This window comes from Magnolia sinica, chromosome 2, assembly GCF_029962835.1.
Source record: "Magnolia sinica isolate HGM2019 chromosome 2, MsV1, whole genome shotgun sequence".
Classification (NCBI taxonomy): domain Eukaryota; kingdom Viridiplantae; phylum Streptophyta; class Magnoliopsida; order Magnoliales; family Magnoliaceae; genus Magnolia; species Magnolia sinica.
This window is the reverse complement of record NC_080574.1, coordinates 42249171-42264451: the sequence shown is the minus strand read 5'-3', so window position 1 is coordinate 42264451 and position 15281 is coordinate 42249171. Positions and strand designations below refer to the sequence as shown.

Here is a 15281-nt window from a genome sequence, read left to right as displayed (position 1 = left end):
AAGGAAATTGTAATCATTACATTTTTACATACCAAAAGACCCATTTTTACAATGATGCCCCTATAAAACAAATAATGGTTTACTATAATCATTGCAATCAAATGTAAGTGATGTTACCACGCAATTACAAGGGTAAGTAATCATTACCCATTTCCAACCAATTACCATTGTAATTGGACAACCAAATAGGCCCTCGTTTTACATTAAGTCTACTCGAAGACATGGCATCTTATTTAGCTGTCATAGTATCTTGATATTTAAAGCTACTCTAATGCAAATTCGGCAAATTTGCCAGACAATCGACAACCGACACTCTACGACAGGATATTGTACTTTTTTTCGGAGGTAATCTCATAACCTGAAAGACTGAAAAGTAAACAGTTATTGCCTGAGCCTAAGTATCGTGCCATGAAGAATATCGCATGTGAAATTTTGTGGTCAAAAAGTTTTGTCGTTGATTGGGATTTCCAATGAAGACTAATATGTTGACAATGAAGCTGCAATTCACATAGCTTCTAATCCTTTTTTTTTTCATGAGCAAGCAAAATACATTGAAGCTTCAATTTATTCATGAGAAGGTTGTTGTTGGCACCATTTGTACTCCCTTTGTTATGTCTACTGCTCAACTTGTGGATTCTTCACTAAGGCTCTTACCGTTTAAGTTGGACGATGTTTTCTTGGCAAGCTAGGCATGATTTATATCCATGCATCAGCTTAAGGGGGAGTGTAGACAAGTATATTTCTGGACCGTGGGCCCCCCTATCTATAAACCATGGGACCACTCTCTAGACCATGGGTTGTCTTTTATTCCCCTCTCATTTCTCTTTTTTTCTTTCTTTTGTTTTTTCTCTTTTTGCCATTGTTTCCAAGGGTATTTTATCTAATTTTGGACATGACTTAAAATAAAGGGATTTTTTCATACGGACGCCTACCTTTTCAGCTATGGACCAAAAACCTCCTGCTTCTAAATTATTCTCAAAACTCGCTTATAATTCTCACCGTTAGTCATTAAACCTCCTACTATTGGCAATCCATACACTTGGTTTTAGTATTTTTGTATTGACAAAACTACCCTTGCTTTAGCACAATTGGCAATCTCCGCTCAATAAGTTGGATTCATTGCATCGCAAACCCTCACCCTGACTGTACATGGGGCCTGCCCTGATGTTTATGAGAAATCCACCCTGTCCATCTATTTTTCCAACTCATTTAAGGGCATGGGCCCAAAAATGAGGCAGATCCAAAGCCCTAAGTGGCCCCCACAATCAGCCCAAGATATTTCAACGGTGGACATTCTTTCCCACTGTTTCCTGTCATGTGGCCCACTTTAGCTTCAAATATGGCTCATTTTCTCACACACATCCTAAAACGAGCTGAGTTAACAGATGGACAGGGTGAATTTGTATAATAATTAAAAAAATTTGTGGCCCCATGAATGTTTCAACAGTGTGCATTCAATCCCAAATCTTTCATGTTCGTGTGGCCCACTTGAGCTCCGTATCAGCCTCATTTTTTGGCCCCCGCCCTAAAATGAGATGGCAAATCCGATGGACGAGGTGGATTTGTAACAAACATCATGGTGGGCCCCACCTACTGTCGAGCAACCCTTGCCCAGTGGACTTAAATGTCCAACTACCTCTTTGATCTCATTTATTTACATTGGTTGTCATGCAACTCTCACCCCAACCACACGTGGGGCCCACCTTGATCTTTGGGAAAAATCCACTTCAACAACGAGCACCCTTTCACACTTTTGCCTGTCATGTGGCCTACTTGAGCTTCAAATATACCACTTCTTTGGTCCCATGCCCTAAAAAGAACTGGCAAAACATATGAACAGGTTAGATTTGTCACAAACATCATGGTGAGCCCGACATAGCTTGGGGTGAGGGTTGCGCGCCAATCAACGTCAATAGTTACGTGTTTTAGATGGTAGCAGATTAGGTGTTACCTGGGTAACACCTTAGTGAGTGTCACCCTTACCATGTGGGGGGCCACAGATTAATATGTTGTATATCCACACCTACCATCCATTTTTTCAGCTCATTTTAGGATGTTATTCCAAAAATTAAGCATATCCAAATCTCTGGTGGACCACACCACTGAAAAAAGTGGTGAATGACTATTAAAAAAAAATTGGCCACTTTGGATCGATTTAATCTTTGTAGTTTCCCTTCATCCTGGAATTTTTGACCATATCAACGAGTTGGATGGAAAATAAACATTACGGATCTACTTACAATAGGCCCTAGGAATTTTTTTAAGGTGGGCATTCAATCACCAGTTTTCCTATGGTGAGGTCCACCTGAGATTTGGATATGCTTACTTTTTGGGACCACATTGTGAGAAATGAATGGATGGCGTGGATATACACCACATCATCAAGGTGGGCCCCATGATGAGGACAACACCGATGAAGATGTTACCCGGGTAACACCTAATTTGCTCCCTTGTTGGACATATAAGTCTAGGGGGTGATGGTTGCATAGCGAGTAAGGATGCGAATTACCTATTGACACCACCAGTAGTGACTCGCTACTGGATAGTGCTTTAAGGGCCCACTTGAGCTTCGAAACTACCTCATTTTTGGGCCTTTGGGCTAAAATGAGATGACAAATCAGATGGATGGGATGGATTTCTCATAAACTCTTATGGCCCCAAGAATGTTTCAATGGTGGGCATTCGATCCCATTGTTTCCCATCGTGTGGCCCACTTAAGCTCCGAAATATCCTCATTTTTTGGATCATGCCCTAGAATGAACTTGCAAAATGGATGGACGATGTGGATAAAACACAGACATCATGATGGGCCCACGGAGCAGAATGGGTGGGCAAAATGGGAGGCAGTACCATCATTTGACAAAGGTAAAAACATTAAGAAGGGGTCAAACAGTAATAGCTGTGGACAAGCAGGGATAAAACACAGACTTTACAACAGTTAACGACTCAATCCGTTAAGTATCCGTTAATGTAGGTGGCTATAGGCAAGGTGTTCTGTATCCGTTATGATACGCCCGTAAAGGCCGATACGTATAGGTAACGACCATGACTGTTTACGTGATAAATGAGTGAAATGGGACAATTAATTTTTTAAGACCAAATCGGCCATTACGATGGCCATAAAGGCCGTTACGGGGCATAACAACCATTCCTCCCGTAACGGTGGAAAAACAGCCACTTTTTTTCTATTAAAATCAAAATTTCTCCTCATTTTTTCACTTTCATTCCAAAAACTCTCATGTATCATTTTACAACAGATTTCGACGACTCTTACTATAGTTTTTAATATTAAAACTGTAGATTGAAGTGATTTGAGCAAATAGAAGCTCTAAAGGCCATTTTTTCAAAAAATTGAAGAGGTAGTATTTATGCCTTTTTTCTGATTTCTAGTTTTAATGCTTGATTGTGATATGTAAACATTAGAGACATATAATCATGTTCACAAATTCACTAGACAGCCTGATACAACACTCTCACCAAAGAGTGGACCATTAGACTACCAAAAACATGTTCAAAATACAAAAAATGTATACATATTTAGAATATTTACATTATTTTGGATTTCTAGATATTTTTTCGGAATTTTCCAAGCAAAAGAAAATTTCCAACCATTACGGGGGTCATAACGATCATTACACCCCCCATATCAGTAATGGTGGTGACCGTTACAGCCACTGTTACCGATACAGAATACCTTGGTTGCAGGATGATTATGAAATAAGTAAGCGGGTTTTGGGAAATAGTTTAAAAGCGGGAGGTTTTTGGTCCATATCCGAAAAGGCAAGCAATCATATGGAAAAATCCCTAAAATAAAAAAGAAGGTTGGACGTTGAGCCTTAGTTAGAGTTTTTCCTCTCCCAAAGGCTTTTTCCCTCTAACGTGACAAAGTTGGTGTGAGCTGGTGAAATGGTGCTACTACTTTTATTGGGAGATCCCTATGGAGATTTGCTTCGTTAGTTGTTCTCAAGCATATTTGGATAGAGGACAAGGAATTTTTAGGGAAGAAATGGTACCACAGAAGAGGTACCACAGAAGAGGTATGTCATCATGCTTGGGAGACTATCGTTAACAAGGAAAAACTAGATGTCGGGTGACAAGGAAAAAGGGCAAAAAATTTTAAAGGTCAGGGAAAGAAGGTGACTTCAAGCAGAAAATATAAAAATTGTGTAACTGAAAGATGGAAGGCCCCACCATCGGGCTCAGTTAAACTAAATTTACACTAGGGTTCTCTTCGAAACCCTAGACCCACAAGTGGGAAGCTTATTGTGGGATAACACTTGAGACTTGTATTAAAATTTTCTCAAGCCCTGCTAGATTTTGTGACTCTAGTGAGGCGGAAGCTTGGGCCTTGCCTTGCACTAAAGTATTTTTCTGTAACGGCCCGTTTGTTAACACTGAAAAAAATCATAGAATGCGGAACCTAGAAAGCGCTCCACATTAAGGGACGTTGGTTAACACGGAATCTGGAAAGTTCTTCGTGATTTTTCCAAAAAAATTTCAGCGAGGAATGTTTGGCTTAATGGTGAATACGGAATGCGCCCCGCGGATCCTTCATTAAAATTTAAAAATAAAAATAAAAATTCTTCCAAATTTATCCCTACACACATTGCCAAAGAGAATTTCTCTCTTTGGATTAGATTACGTAATACACAACCCAACTTTTAACTTGTAGAACTTCTCTGGCCCCACAATGATTTATGTTGTAGATCCACACCATCTATCAACTTTTCTAGATCATTCTAGAGCACGAGCCCAAATAATGAGGCACATCCAAAGCTCAAGTGGACCACACCATAGAAAGCAGCGGGAATTGAACGACTACTATTGAAACCTTCCTAAGGTCCACTGTGAGTTTTATTTGCCATCTAACCTCTTCATAAGGTCACATAGACCTGGATGAAGGGAAAACATATATATCAACTTGTTCAGAGCCTGTTGTGGCCCCGACAAGTTTTCAACGGTAGGCGCCCAATTCCCACTATTTCCTATAGTGTGGCCCGAGTTTTGGATCCACCTCATTTTTTGTTTCTTGTCCTAAAATGAGCTTGCAAAACAAATGGACGGGGTGGATTTCCTACCAACATCACGGTGGGCCCCACCTAGCATCCCAGCGCAGTAAGTTCTATGAAAGGCTTTAGTAGGAAATCTGGAAGCTGCCAGTAGTGGAAGCAGATTGCATGGTGTGACACACACCACCGACCTAACATCACCAAGTTATGTGCACCCCACTATGACGTGTGTTATATCAAAACCGTCCATCAATTTTGCGAGATCATTTTAGTGCATGAGACCAAAAAAGAGGCAGATCCAAATCTCAAGTGGACCACACCACAGGAAAACAATGGTGATTGAACGCTTGCCATTAAAAACTTCTTACCACCCACTGTAATGTTTATTTACCATCCAACTTGTTGATTAGGTCACATAGACCTGGATGAAGAGAAAACACAAATATCATCTTGATCAGAGCCTTCTGTGGGGCCAAGAAGTTTTCAACGGTAGGCGCTCAATTCCCACTGTTTCCTGTAGTGTGGCGCACTTGAGCCTTAGATCTACCTCATTTTTTGTCTTGTCCTAAAATAGTATGGGAAAATGGATGGACAGTGCGAATAAAACATATACTTCACGGTAGGCCCCATAGAGCCCTTGACAGGACTGTCCGTCTCCAACTAGGTGCGGGCGCAGCTTCGATGGATCCCGAATCCGGACATGATTTGCTACTGAAGCTAGGAACTAAGGTGTTACCCTTACCACAGGAAACAATCGTGATTGAATCCCCACCCTTAAAAACTTCAAGGGAGCCACCGGAATGTTCATTTGCCATCCAACTTGTTCATAAGGTCACAAAGACCTGGATGAAGAGACCACACAAATATCAGCTTCATCCAAAACTTTTGTGGCTCAGGAGAAGTTTTTAATGGTCGATTATCATTGTTTTCTGTATTATGGCCCACCAAGGTTTGGATCTACTTCATTTTTTTTTTATCATAACCTAAAATGAGTTTTCAAAATGGATGGACGGCGTGGATATAAGGCACATACGTCATGGTAGGCCCCACAGTCACAGATCCCACCCACATCTCCAAATAGGAGATAGGGGCAAATGTGTCAGATTAACAAATTTCATACGTTTGTTAACAAACGGGTTGTTTTAGATCTCGTACTTAATTTTCAGACTTCAGCACTTCTTTTAGACAATTACCAAATTGGTTTTCGAACTTCAAATTTAACAAACAAGCCCTAAGTCGCATGACACTCTTGTACTGACTGCAGGCAAATCCTTTAATACCATCCGATGGGCATCCTCTTGAATATTACCATTGTGGACATCTTAGAGGATGTATAGTTCATCCATATTAGGTGCAAGGATAATTATAAGGCTGATCTTTTAGCTAGAGTTAAACATAACAAGTTCCAAGTTTATAAATCATTTCTTATGTTGTAACTAGTGATTCCAATATCGATAGCATTGGCTGATACTATCGATATCGCACAATGCCGATATGAAACTGGGCTATAATTATTTAACTTCCTAGTATAAGTCGATGTATCGCAATGTATCAACGATGTATCGATGCATTGCTATATTATAAAAATATGGTTGTAAGTTTCCCAATATCGCCAATACGTATCGCACGTATCAACAAGTATTGACGATATCACACTTGCGTCAGGACCCTTCCGAAAATTTTAAGAACTTCCCCAAAAATCAACCAAAAAAAAAAAATGATTTTCTCCAAAATTTTGGTTGGGATTATATTACTAAGAGGATTTCAACCAATCATTGTCATTTGTTTGGAGAGAAAAGGAGATTTGGGTGCGGAAATTGAGAATGAAGAGCGTGTGATACCAAAACCCTAATTGATGAGTCTTTCAAATTCAAATTGTTTTTTATTTTTTTGAAAGATGAATCAAATTTATTAAAGCCAAAAGCCAAAAGAAAGGAAAGATAATAGACAAAACAAAGGAAAAACAAACCAGAATATAAAACACAACCAAGAACCAACTCTCTAAAAAGGCAACCCATGCAAAACCCCAAACAAACTCGACTCAGGGAGCCCACTCCCTGACATACAAAAGAACCTTGTTACACACACTCTCAACTGAACCGCTCACATCGTGAAAACATCAATTATTCATTTCCGCCCAAATGGTCCACAAAACAACTAATAAAGCAATCCTCCATCTAGGACTACCAAGGAGACCCCCTTCACCATTACGCCAAGACTGAAACAAGTTCTCTATCGAACTTGGCATAACCTAGCTAACATTCATTGATTTGAAGACGCCAGACTAGATGATTCTAGAGAAGAAACAATGGATAAACAGGTTCTTGACAGACTCCTCTGCATCTATACATAAGAGGCAAGCATTCGGCAACAAGAGGGATCTTTTACACAAATTATCTATAGTCAAGATTCTATTAAGCCCCACAAGCCAAGCAAAAGCCGAGACTTTTAACGGTGCTCCATAGGACCACAAAAGAATTGTATGGCTATGATCTGAATCCTGCTAAGGAGAGATCAACAACACATGGAGCGACTTCACCGAGAAGGCTCCAGATTTGTTGAAGTGCCAAACCAGCAAATCAGACGACCCCGGAACCAACACAATCCCCTACAAACAAGACAACAAACTCACCATCTCAACTAATTCAAGGTCATTCAAATCCCGACGACGTGGAGAAAACCAAACACCCCCAGATTCATGAGGAGAAAACCAACTAGCCACAGAGATATTCAGCATGAGACATATTCGCCAATGCCAGAAAGGATATTCACAGTGGACCATCCCCACACCAAATATCCTTCCAGATATTCACAGTGGACCATCCCCACACCAAATATCCTCCCAGAATCTTAATCTGGACCCCTCTCCCACAGCAAACGAAACTCCATAAAAAACCGAAGCCATCTTTCCAATCGGTCTTCAGATAAAATAAGCCCGATAAAGAGAAAACTCATCCCCTGACCCATTAAGGAAGAACCATACTTAGCCTCAATGACTGTACGTCATAAACTAGATTCCTCCACTACAAACCTCCAACCCACTTGCCCAATAGAATCTGATTAACCACTTCTAGAACCTTATCCCATGGATGTTATGCGAACTTACCCAAGCATAAGGGAAGGCACAGGTACGAGGGGAATGAACCAGGCTAACAACCAAAGCACAAAGCTAACCGAATAGTCTCATCTTGGAAAATGTTAATACGCAACTCAATTTTCGCACTATTTATATTGAGCCCAGAAACAACTTGAAACCAAAGCATAGTTATCCTAAGATAACCAACGCATAAATTGTTTTCTCTTGTTTAAATTGCTTGGAATTTATGAAATAAAATTTGCAACCCATGATTTTGCAAGTTTTGTATGCTCAATTATGGATTTTGACCCCCAATTTTCGAATTTGGGGAAAATGGGGGAAACCCAAAATTTTCCCTATTTCACCCATTTAACTTGGACTTGGAGTGTGGAAAAATCATGTGAGAGTGCCTTGGAATTTTTAAATTTAAAAATATTGATAAATAAATTAAAAATATTCAAAAAAATTTATAATGACCAAATGTTATTTACGCCTCATATTTATGTATTTATGAATGTATGTTGATCTTAACATCAGCCACACTCATCTATTCAATTTCAAAAATAAATTTAATTTTTTTAAATTATAGAAAACAATTTAAAATATATTTTTAAATAAATGCACTATACATTGTAGGATGGATTTGGCTTTTGAATGTATTGGTTGTATTTTCTTACATATCTTCTATGATTTAAATTATACGAGCTGATTTTGAATATGGGTGCATCACTTCTGCCAAACAATGCATAGTTTAGAACCCCTATATAAAGGAAACTTATCATGTGTACTTGTTTTCTATGATTGTTTAAGTATAAAATAATTCCTTTTTTAACATCCCCTAAAGTTTCATTGAAAGATTCAACCAATTCTCCAATGTTTCCCAAAAACGGCAATACATATATGAGATACATGCGATATTTCCCATGCAATACCCGATATGTTTTCGTATCCGAAGGTGTGATACACATGTCAATACCAATACTGAAAACACAGGTCGTAACTGCTTTTGGATTTTGGCCTTCCTTGCTTGTATTTGCTTTTGCTTATGATTAAATAAATTCAAGTTATCAATCAAGAAAAAGAAGATGATTATTATGACAATTATTATGATCATATGATGATGAAGAATTCATATTGACGAACCTGCTGAGGATATCAAGTAAGACGGAAAACGAAACTTAATGACCAATATGAAAACCTATTGAGTCAACTAGCCGCTGTCACATGTTAAAAACAAAACCTTGCACAAGCACGACGACCAGACTTAACTTCAAGAAAATTAGGAAATTCCATTTGGTGTTCATCTTCAAGAATTTCATATGAGTGCAAGCTTAATTTATGAAAGAAACAAGGAAAAATAGTACTACTTAGAGAAGCTTACCATTAGCATGATGGAACTTTGAGCAGATCGGTCCTGTGTAGCTAGATACGCCCCCTGCAAACCAAAATCATTTTCTTTAAACTGAGAAGATTTTCAGCTTTTCAATATTCATGGTAAAATTATCTTAAGGGAGATCCACCGATTGAACATCCACTCACATGAATTGGAAGCACGATTTCCAGAAGCTTGAATCTATGAAGCAAACGGAAGGAGGACTCAGCAGCTCCATATGCCAGCATAAGGTTCAATTCCATCATCAGCCTTCCCTAAAAAATTAAGGATGATATCATATTAAAAGTGTTAAGAATAAAAAATCCTGACAGAAATATAGCCCATAATAGGACAAAAAATAGTACAAAAGACAAGGTCATCCAGTTAGTACCTTGTCCAAATTCATAATGGATGTAGAAAGATCCCGTATTGCAATTGCAGTCTCCTTAGAAAATTGCAAACCAAGGCGAGCTGCAATTCTTAGACCTCGCAAAATTCTCGCTGCAGGTTGAAGTGTACATATAATTAGATTCTTCAAAATCATCATCATCATCATCATCATCATCACAGCCTTGTCCCAGCCTCCCAGGTATTCGGGTTGGCTGCTCTTTGTCATGATTACTTGGCAAAAGTTAAACAACTGCCTACCTAACATCAGCTTGCTCCTTTACGCAAGCAGGCTTCGGACCAGCTGGTGTTTTGCTACCGGGCAGGGTTTATTAAAACTCATCTAAAATATGGACAAAGATGATTAATATTTGAAAACCAACAGAAGAAAGGTTTGTGTGAGCAAGCTAGTACCAATCAAATGTTCCAAATAAACCCATCCTACTATCAGTTAAAGATATTTCACTATTTGGTAATGTGTATTTAATAAAAGGGTTATTTCAATGATTCAACCTTCACTGCATTGATAAAGAATTTTAACCCTCAGCGACATTCTCAGATCCTCATTTGTGAAGGCGCTCATCAATCTGGGCCATTCATCAGAAAGGGCATTTCTCAAATTGGCCACTGACTAAAACCCAGATTTATTGGATTATCTGAATTCCGAACCACATAAAAAGTAGTCTACAATGTCCATTAATTGGACAGTGATATAGCTTTAGCCTAAAAGTTGAAAAAATAGGCCAAAATTATATCAACCATCCAGTTGATGGACCTTGTTGGCTACATTTTGCAATGTAGAAACATTGGGTTTTAAGCAGTAGCCTAACCAAGAGGTAGCTGTTCTCATGGACGGCCACGACCAATGACAATGAGCAGAATCATCAACGAGGGTGGTGAATGTTAATGCTCTTCACTATTGCAGTGAAGTCCCTTTCTTTTTAATGATAACTACCATTTTGTTAAAACAAAATGGATACAAAAACAGAAACACTAGGGGAGAGACAGGAATGAACCAAAAAGAGTACTCTCGTCACTCCCTCTTTTGGAAGAGAAATGGAAACCATGTTTGCATCCCTCTGAAGTGAAGAAAACAGTATACAACTATTTCTGCAACAACCCTGTATCTCCAACACAATCAACGTTGACCTTTCTTAAAAATATAGCCTCCTATTATTGGATTATGCTAATATATTTTGCAACCAGATTCAGATGGGCATGAGTGATGGTCCCCAAAGAACTGGGACAACTGTGATGATGACGACAATGACAATGATGATGATGATGATGACGCCAACAATGATGGTGATGATGACCCAAATGGAGGACAAGAAAAGGTATACAAGAACCTAAATAGAATCCACATGAACCTACCACAGTCCTCTTTGAATGCCACTTGAGCAGGAATTATAGTTTGCACCTGAGTACATGCATGGATTAATACACGAGCTAGGAGTATTTAATCTTAATTAAATATCACATATCAAACATTTGAAGGATGTAAAACATTAAAAAATGAAGACAAACAGTACCTTGCACATCTTTAAATCCCTAATCCCACCAGCATAGTCATAGATTGTATTTACGAAAGGATCATAGAATAAACTGCTCGCCATTGGACCATGAATATAAACACTGATCGGTTAATTGATATCACCAGAAAAAAGCTCATAAAGAACAGTTTCAGGTAAGAGGTAAGCAGCTGAATTAATTGTAGGAAACTTGGAATATCAATCAACATGTTTTCAAAACCAGCTGCATGAACAGATACTACCTCTACATGAATTACAAAAACCATATTGACGATTACCCATTAATTGTAAAATCCCGCTTCATGCAATTTTTCCAGCGAAGAAAATCTTTCTTATCACAACTAGCTCTCATTTGAGAAAAATCATCTGTTTCATTTTCTTTAACATTCTTACCAGTGGTTTCAAAGCTAGAGACCTGGCACGGCAAAGATTAAAATAGCAGAGAAAGCAAATCAATGGAGGTAGCATGTGAAATGAAAGGCATGGAACAATATGTTCATTTACAACAACAATAGAAAGCTTAAGAAGCCTTAGACGAACCTCAACTGCAGAATCTTGAATGTACACCCTACATATAGGAAACCGTCTCCCCACAATCTGACTACGACGAAATTCTTTCTGGATCTGCAAAAACAAACATCAATCTAACAGACAGGGTTCAAACATCATCCCCAGAACCACTCGGTGGAGCTTTTGATCACCTGTTCAAGCTTTGCAGTGGTGACCACATCAAAATCTTTAGGTATTCGCTTGAGAAGTAGGTCCCTCACACAACCACCCACAAGATAGGCTTCAAACCCTGAATAAGCTATGATCCGGTAAGCAGCGCATCCATTTCCAATTCAAATAGTCCCATTGCAAGAATCCGTGCGCAACAGAATCTATCAATAACATTAAAATTAAAATTAAAATTAAAAAATCAATTTGGTAAGGAACAAGCATTTTCCAAAATCCCTTTCCAGCGAGAGTATAAACAACTTCTAAAAGCTCATCATTGTCGCCACCCACTATCATCACCGCCACCGCCACCATCATATCACGCTCCCAGCTATTTGCAGTCCACTTTCCAACTCCTATTTTAGTATTATTTGGGAACAGTAAGTCTCATGATTGCTTGGCAAGAGCTCCACGACGGTAAGACTGGGTGCCCACCTGAAATCAACCCTACTCCTGTAACAGGCTTCGAAAGCTAGTGCAACACCTCCAGGAGTTTCCAATTATGCGTCAGATATGAAACAAAATCCCCTTAGAACTTGAAATTGCATTTTGTTTGAATCTGTCCGAAGAGGAAATTGATGATTTTGCCACATTCAGGAATGTATTCAGAGTTTTTCCTTGGCTTCAAAATGTAGATAGTTAGAGGTGGAAATTTGAAATATTGGGGAATTTTCTGTAAGGTCATTTTATAGGCTGATCAAGAGAGGCGGGAACTATGATCAGACTACTAACTTTGATGCACACATGGCGATTTCTGGGTCCCCACCAACTAGCTGCATGGCTAGCTGCGAACCAAAAGAAAAAAACTCCGACAATTGATCAGCTCCAATTGAGAAACATGATGCTCAAAACTGTATGAGTTCTATGTCAAAAGGATGCAGAAACACTGATCAACTATTCTTGCATTGTGAATTTACATCAGGGCTCTGCTGGGGATTCCTGGCTCTCTTTAAGATGCAGTGGATCACGCCAGGGAAGAACATATTCAATCTGGAAAATGGAACTCTCAGAGCAAAAAGATCAGAATTTATGGAAATTGCCAGCGCTGGCAGTCACTTCGAAGGAACACAGCAGGACCTTCAATAACAAAGTGCTTCCCATGGAGATGGTTTATCAGAAAGCTAGAGGTTAGGCTAATATTTAGGGAACATGCACTTTACAGGATGCAATATGCAAGATATTCTAGGTCTGTTTGGTCGTTCTATCCCTCCCTTTGTATAGTTGGGTATGGAACAATCTCGAATCATCCCTTATGTTCTTCGCCCTTTTGTGCAAATCTCAAATCTTTATAAACACTTAACGGTCAGCATGCGCAAAGCCAACTTCACAAGTGCATCCCTTCCAGAAATGGCACTCACTGGGTTAAAAACACTTGCAGCCATAAACTTCTCTTAATGCTTAACAGGCTTGTCTTCACCAACACTACATCTCCAAACCCCAAAGCTGGTATTTATATATTTGAACAACAGCAAAAGAATACAAAATAAAACACCATAATTAGTTTCTTGATTCTCTGTCATGTTTCTTAAATATAGTCCGAACCCAACAATCACAGCATCCCAAGCTTTCCCATTGTTTTCCAATTTTGTCTTTCAAGGACACCCAAGAACTATAAATAAATGCTAACTTGTATTGTCAGGGCCAATATGATAGGGACATCACGTGCACACGCACACACACGCCGGCCCCCTACGCGCGTACGCAAGGAAAAGGAGAGCCCCACCGTCGATCTGGCTCGATGACAACGTCCAGGGAGGGCCTCCTAGTTAGAAGACGGAGTTATGGTTCAAGAGAGTAGGCCTGATAGTCAAGTAAAGCCCATCATGGAATCTCATGATCGTGGCCCACTAGTCCGATTAAATTCATATTTCAGGTTTTGTTTATTTATGTTATTTAGAACATCATGAACGCTTTAGATTTCTTTGATTAGTTTTTATTTTGGTTTACTTCATCGCCAAGTAATAGGTTGTGCACAAGGCGCGAGTTTTGGGGTATAGGGTTTTCTTATAAATAGGCACTCCTTGTAGTTCTTTGATTCATTAAAGTTGAATAAAAAATTCCTACATGTTTTTTCTGCTCTCTAAGTTTCTAAGTTGTGGAAAAAATTCAAGTGGGTGCAAAGTCCTCCCTTTTCGAAGGGCTAACTACCGTGGTGCGAAGCCACGTCTATCCCAATCCACCCCCATCTCATGTCATCCATATTCCTCCCATTCTACGATCATCCTCGCATCAAATCCGTTTGTTTTGCAGCCGTTCATCTCCCTATATCCAGTTTTCAGAATCTGGCCCTGCAGGAGGGCCAAAACTTCGACGAAGCACTGCGCCCAGACCACACGTCGGATCGCCACGAGATTTGGAGGGTTTGTAGTCCCCCCTGGCCGACCAAAGCCTAGAAGCCCCCAGCGCATGTGCGGCCAGCCTCCTACACACGTGCAACAGGCCCGGGCCGCGGTCCGCACGCGAGAGCTGTCGTTTGGTTTAGGTTTTCTTCCTATTTTCCCCTTTCACGCTAGTTTTTCATAACCCTAACCCTAGATTGCATTATCCCTAACTTATTTGCCCATTTTCTCAACCTAGGGTTCCTCGAATTGAAATTGGGGAATCCCTTGGATTAGGGACTGATTGTTGTGCATGTGTGGCTAAATTCTATTTCCCTTTGAGCATCGTTTGGTCTATAATTTTATTGATCCAGTCCTAACCTGTGTAGGCCTGGACCCGTGCAAATTCCCCTTTACTTGAATGTTTGAGCTTTTGTGTGGGATGTGGAATTATCATATGATCGTTCTACATTAGTTTGATCTACGCCTAAATTCTTGCATATTATATTTCAATTTCATGTCCTGCATCACAATAGATGTTAGATTAAAGTTTCTTTTAGTTTTGCTTAGAAATGATGAGAGGACTTCTGATGTATTCAAACTATTACATTGAAGTTTTCTCTTTGAGGAGATCCTCATGGTTTAATCCATAGAGGAATGCTTGCTCTCATTCCTCTTGTGAAGTAGTGATTTCTTGTTTGCATCAGTCGGTATAAGAACTTGTTCATTCTCGGGGTTCATGGACAGCAATTCTCAACAATGAAGATAAACAATACAAACTATGAATCGATAGCTGATAGTGAATAGTTTAAATCGAGGAAGATATACAGCAGTTACAAAGGTTAGTAAGTTGACAAGATAAATGACTCT

The 15281-nt window shown here is 39.4% G+C and overlaps 1 protein-coding gene across 1 annotated transcript in view; it reads right to left on the bottom strand.

Moving 5' to 3' along the window:
• Positions 1-15281, bottom strand: part of LOC131237037 (uncharacterized) — an 80423-nt gene that overhangs the window by 49083 nt on the left and 16059 nt on the right. Inside the window, exons 3-10 of the mRNA XM_058234654.1 lie at positions 12078-12175; positions 11917-12000; positions 11655-11791; positions 11377-11449; positions 11219-11264; positions 9849-9958; positions 9625-9732; positions 9467-9520 (exon numbers count right to left, since the gene is read on the bottom strand). Coding sequence (XP_058090637.1) covers positions 9467-9520; positions 9625-9732; positions 9849-9958; positions 11219-11264; positions 11377-11449; positions 11655-11791; positions 11917-12000; positions 12078-12175 — 710 coding nt within the window. The remainder of the gene's footprint in view (positions 1-9466; positions 9521-9624; positions 9733-9848; positions 9959-11218; positions 11265-11376; positions 11450-11654; positions 11792-11916; positions 12001-12077; positions 12176-15281) is intronic.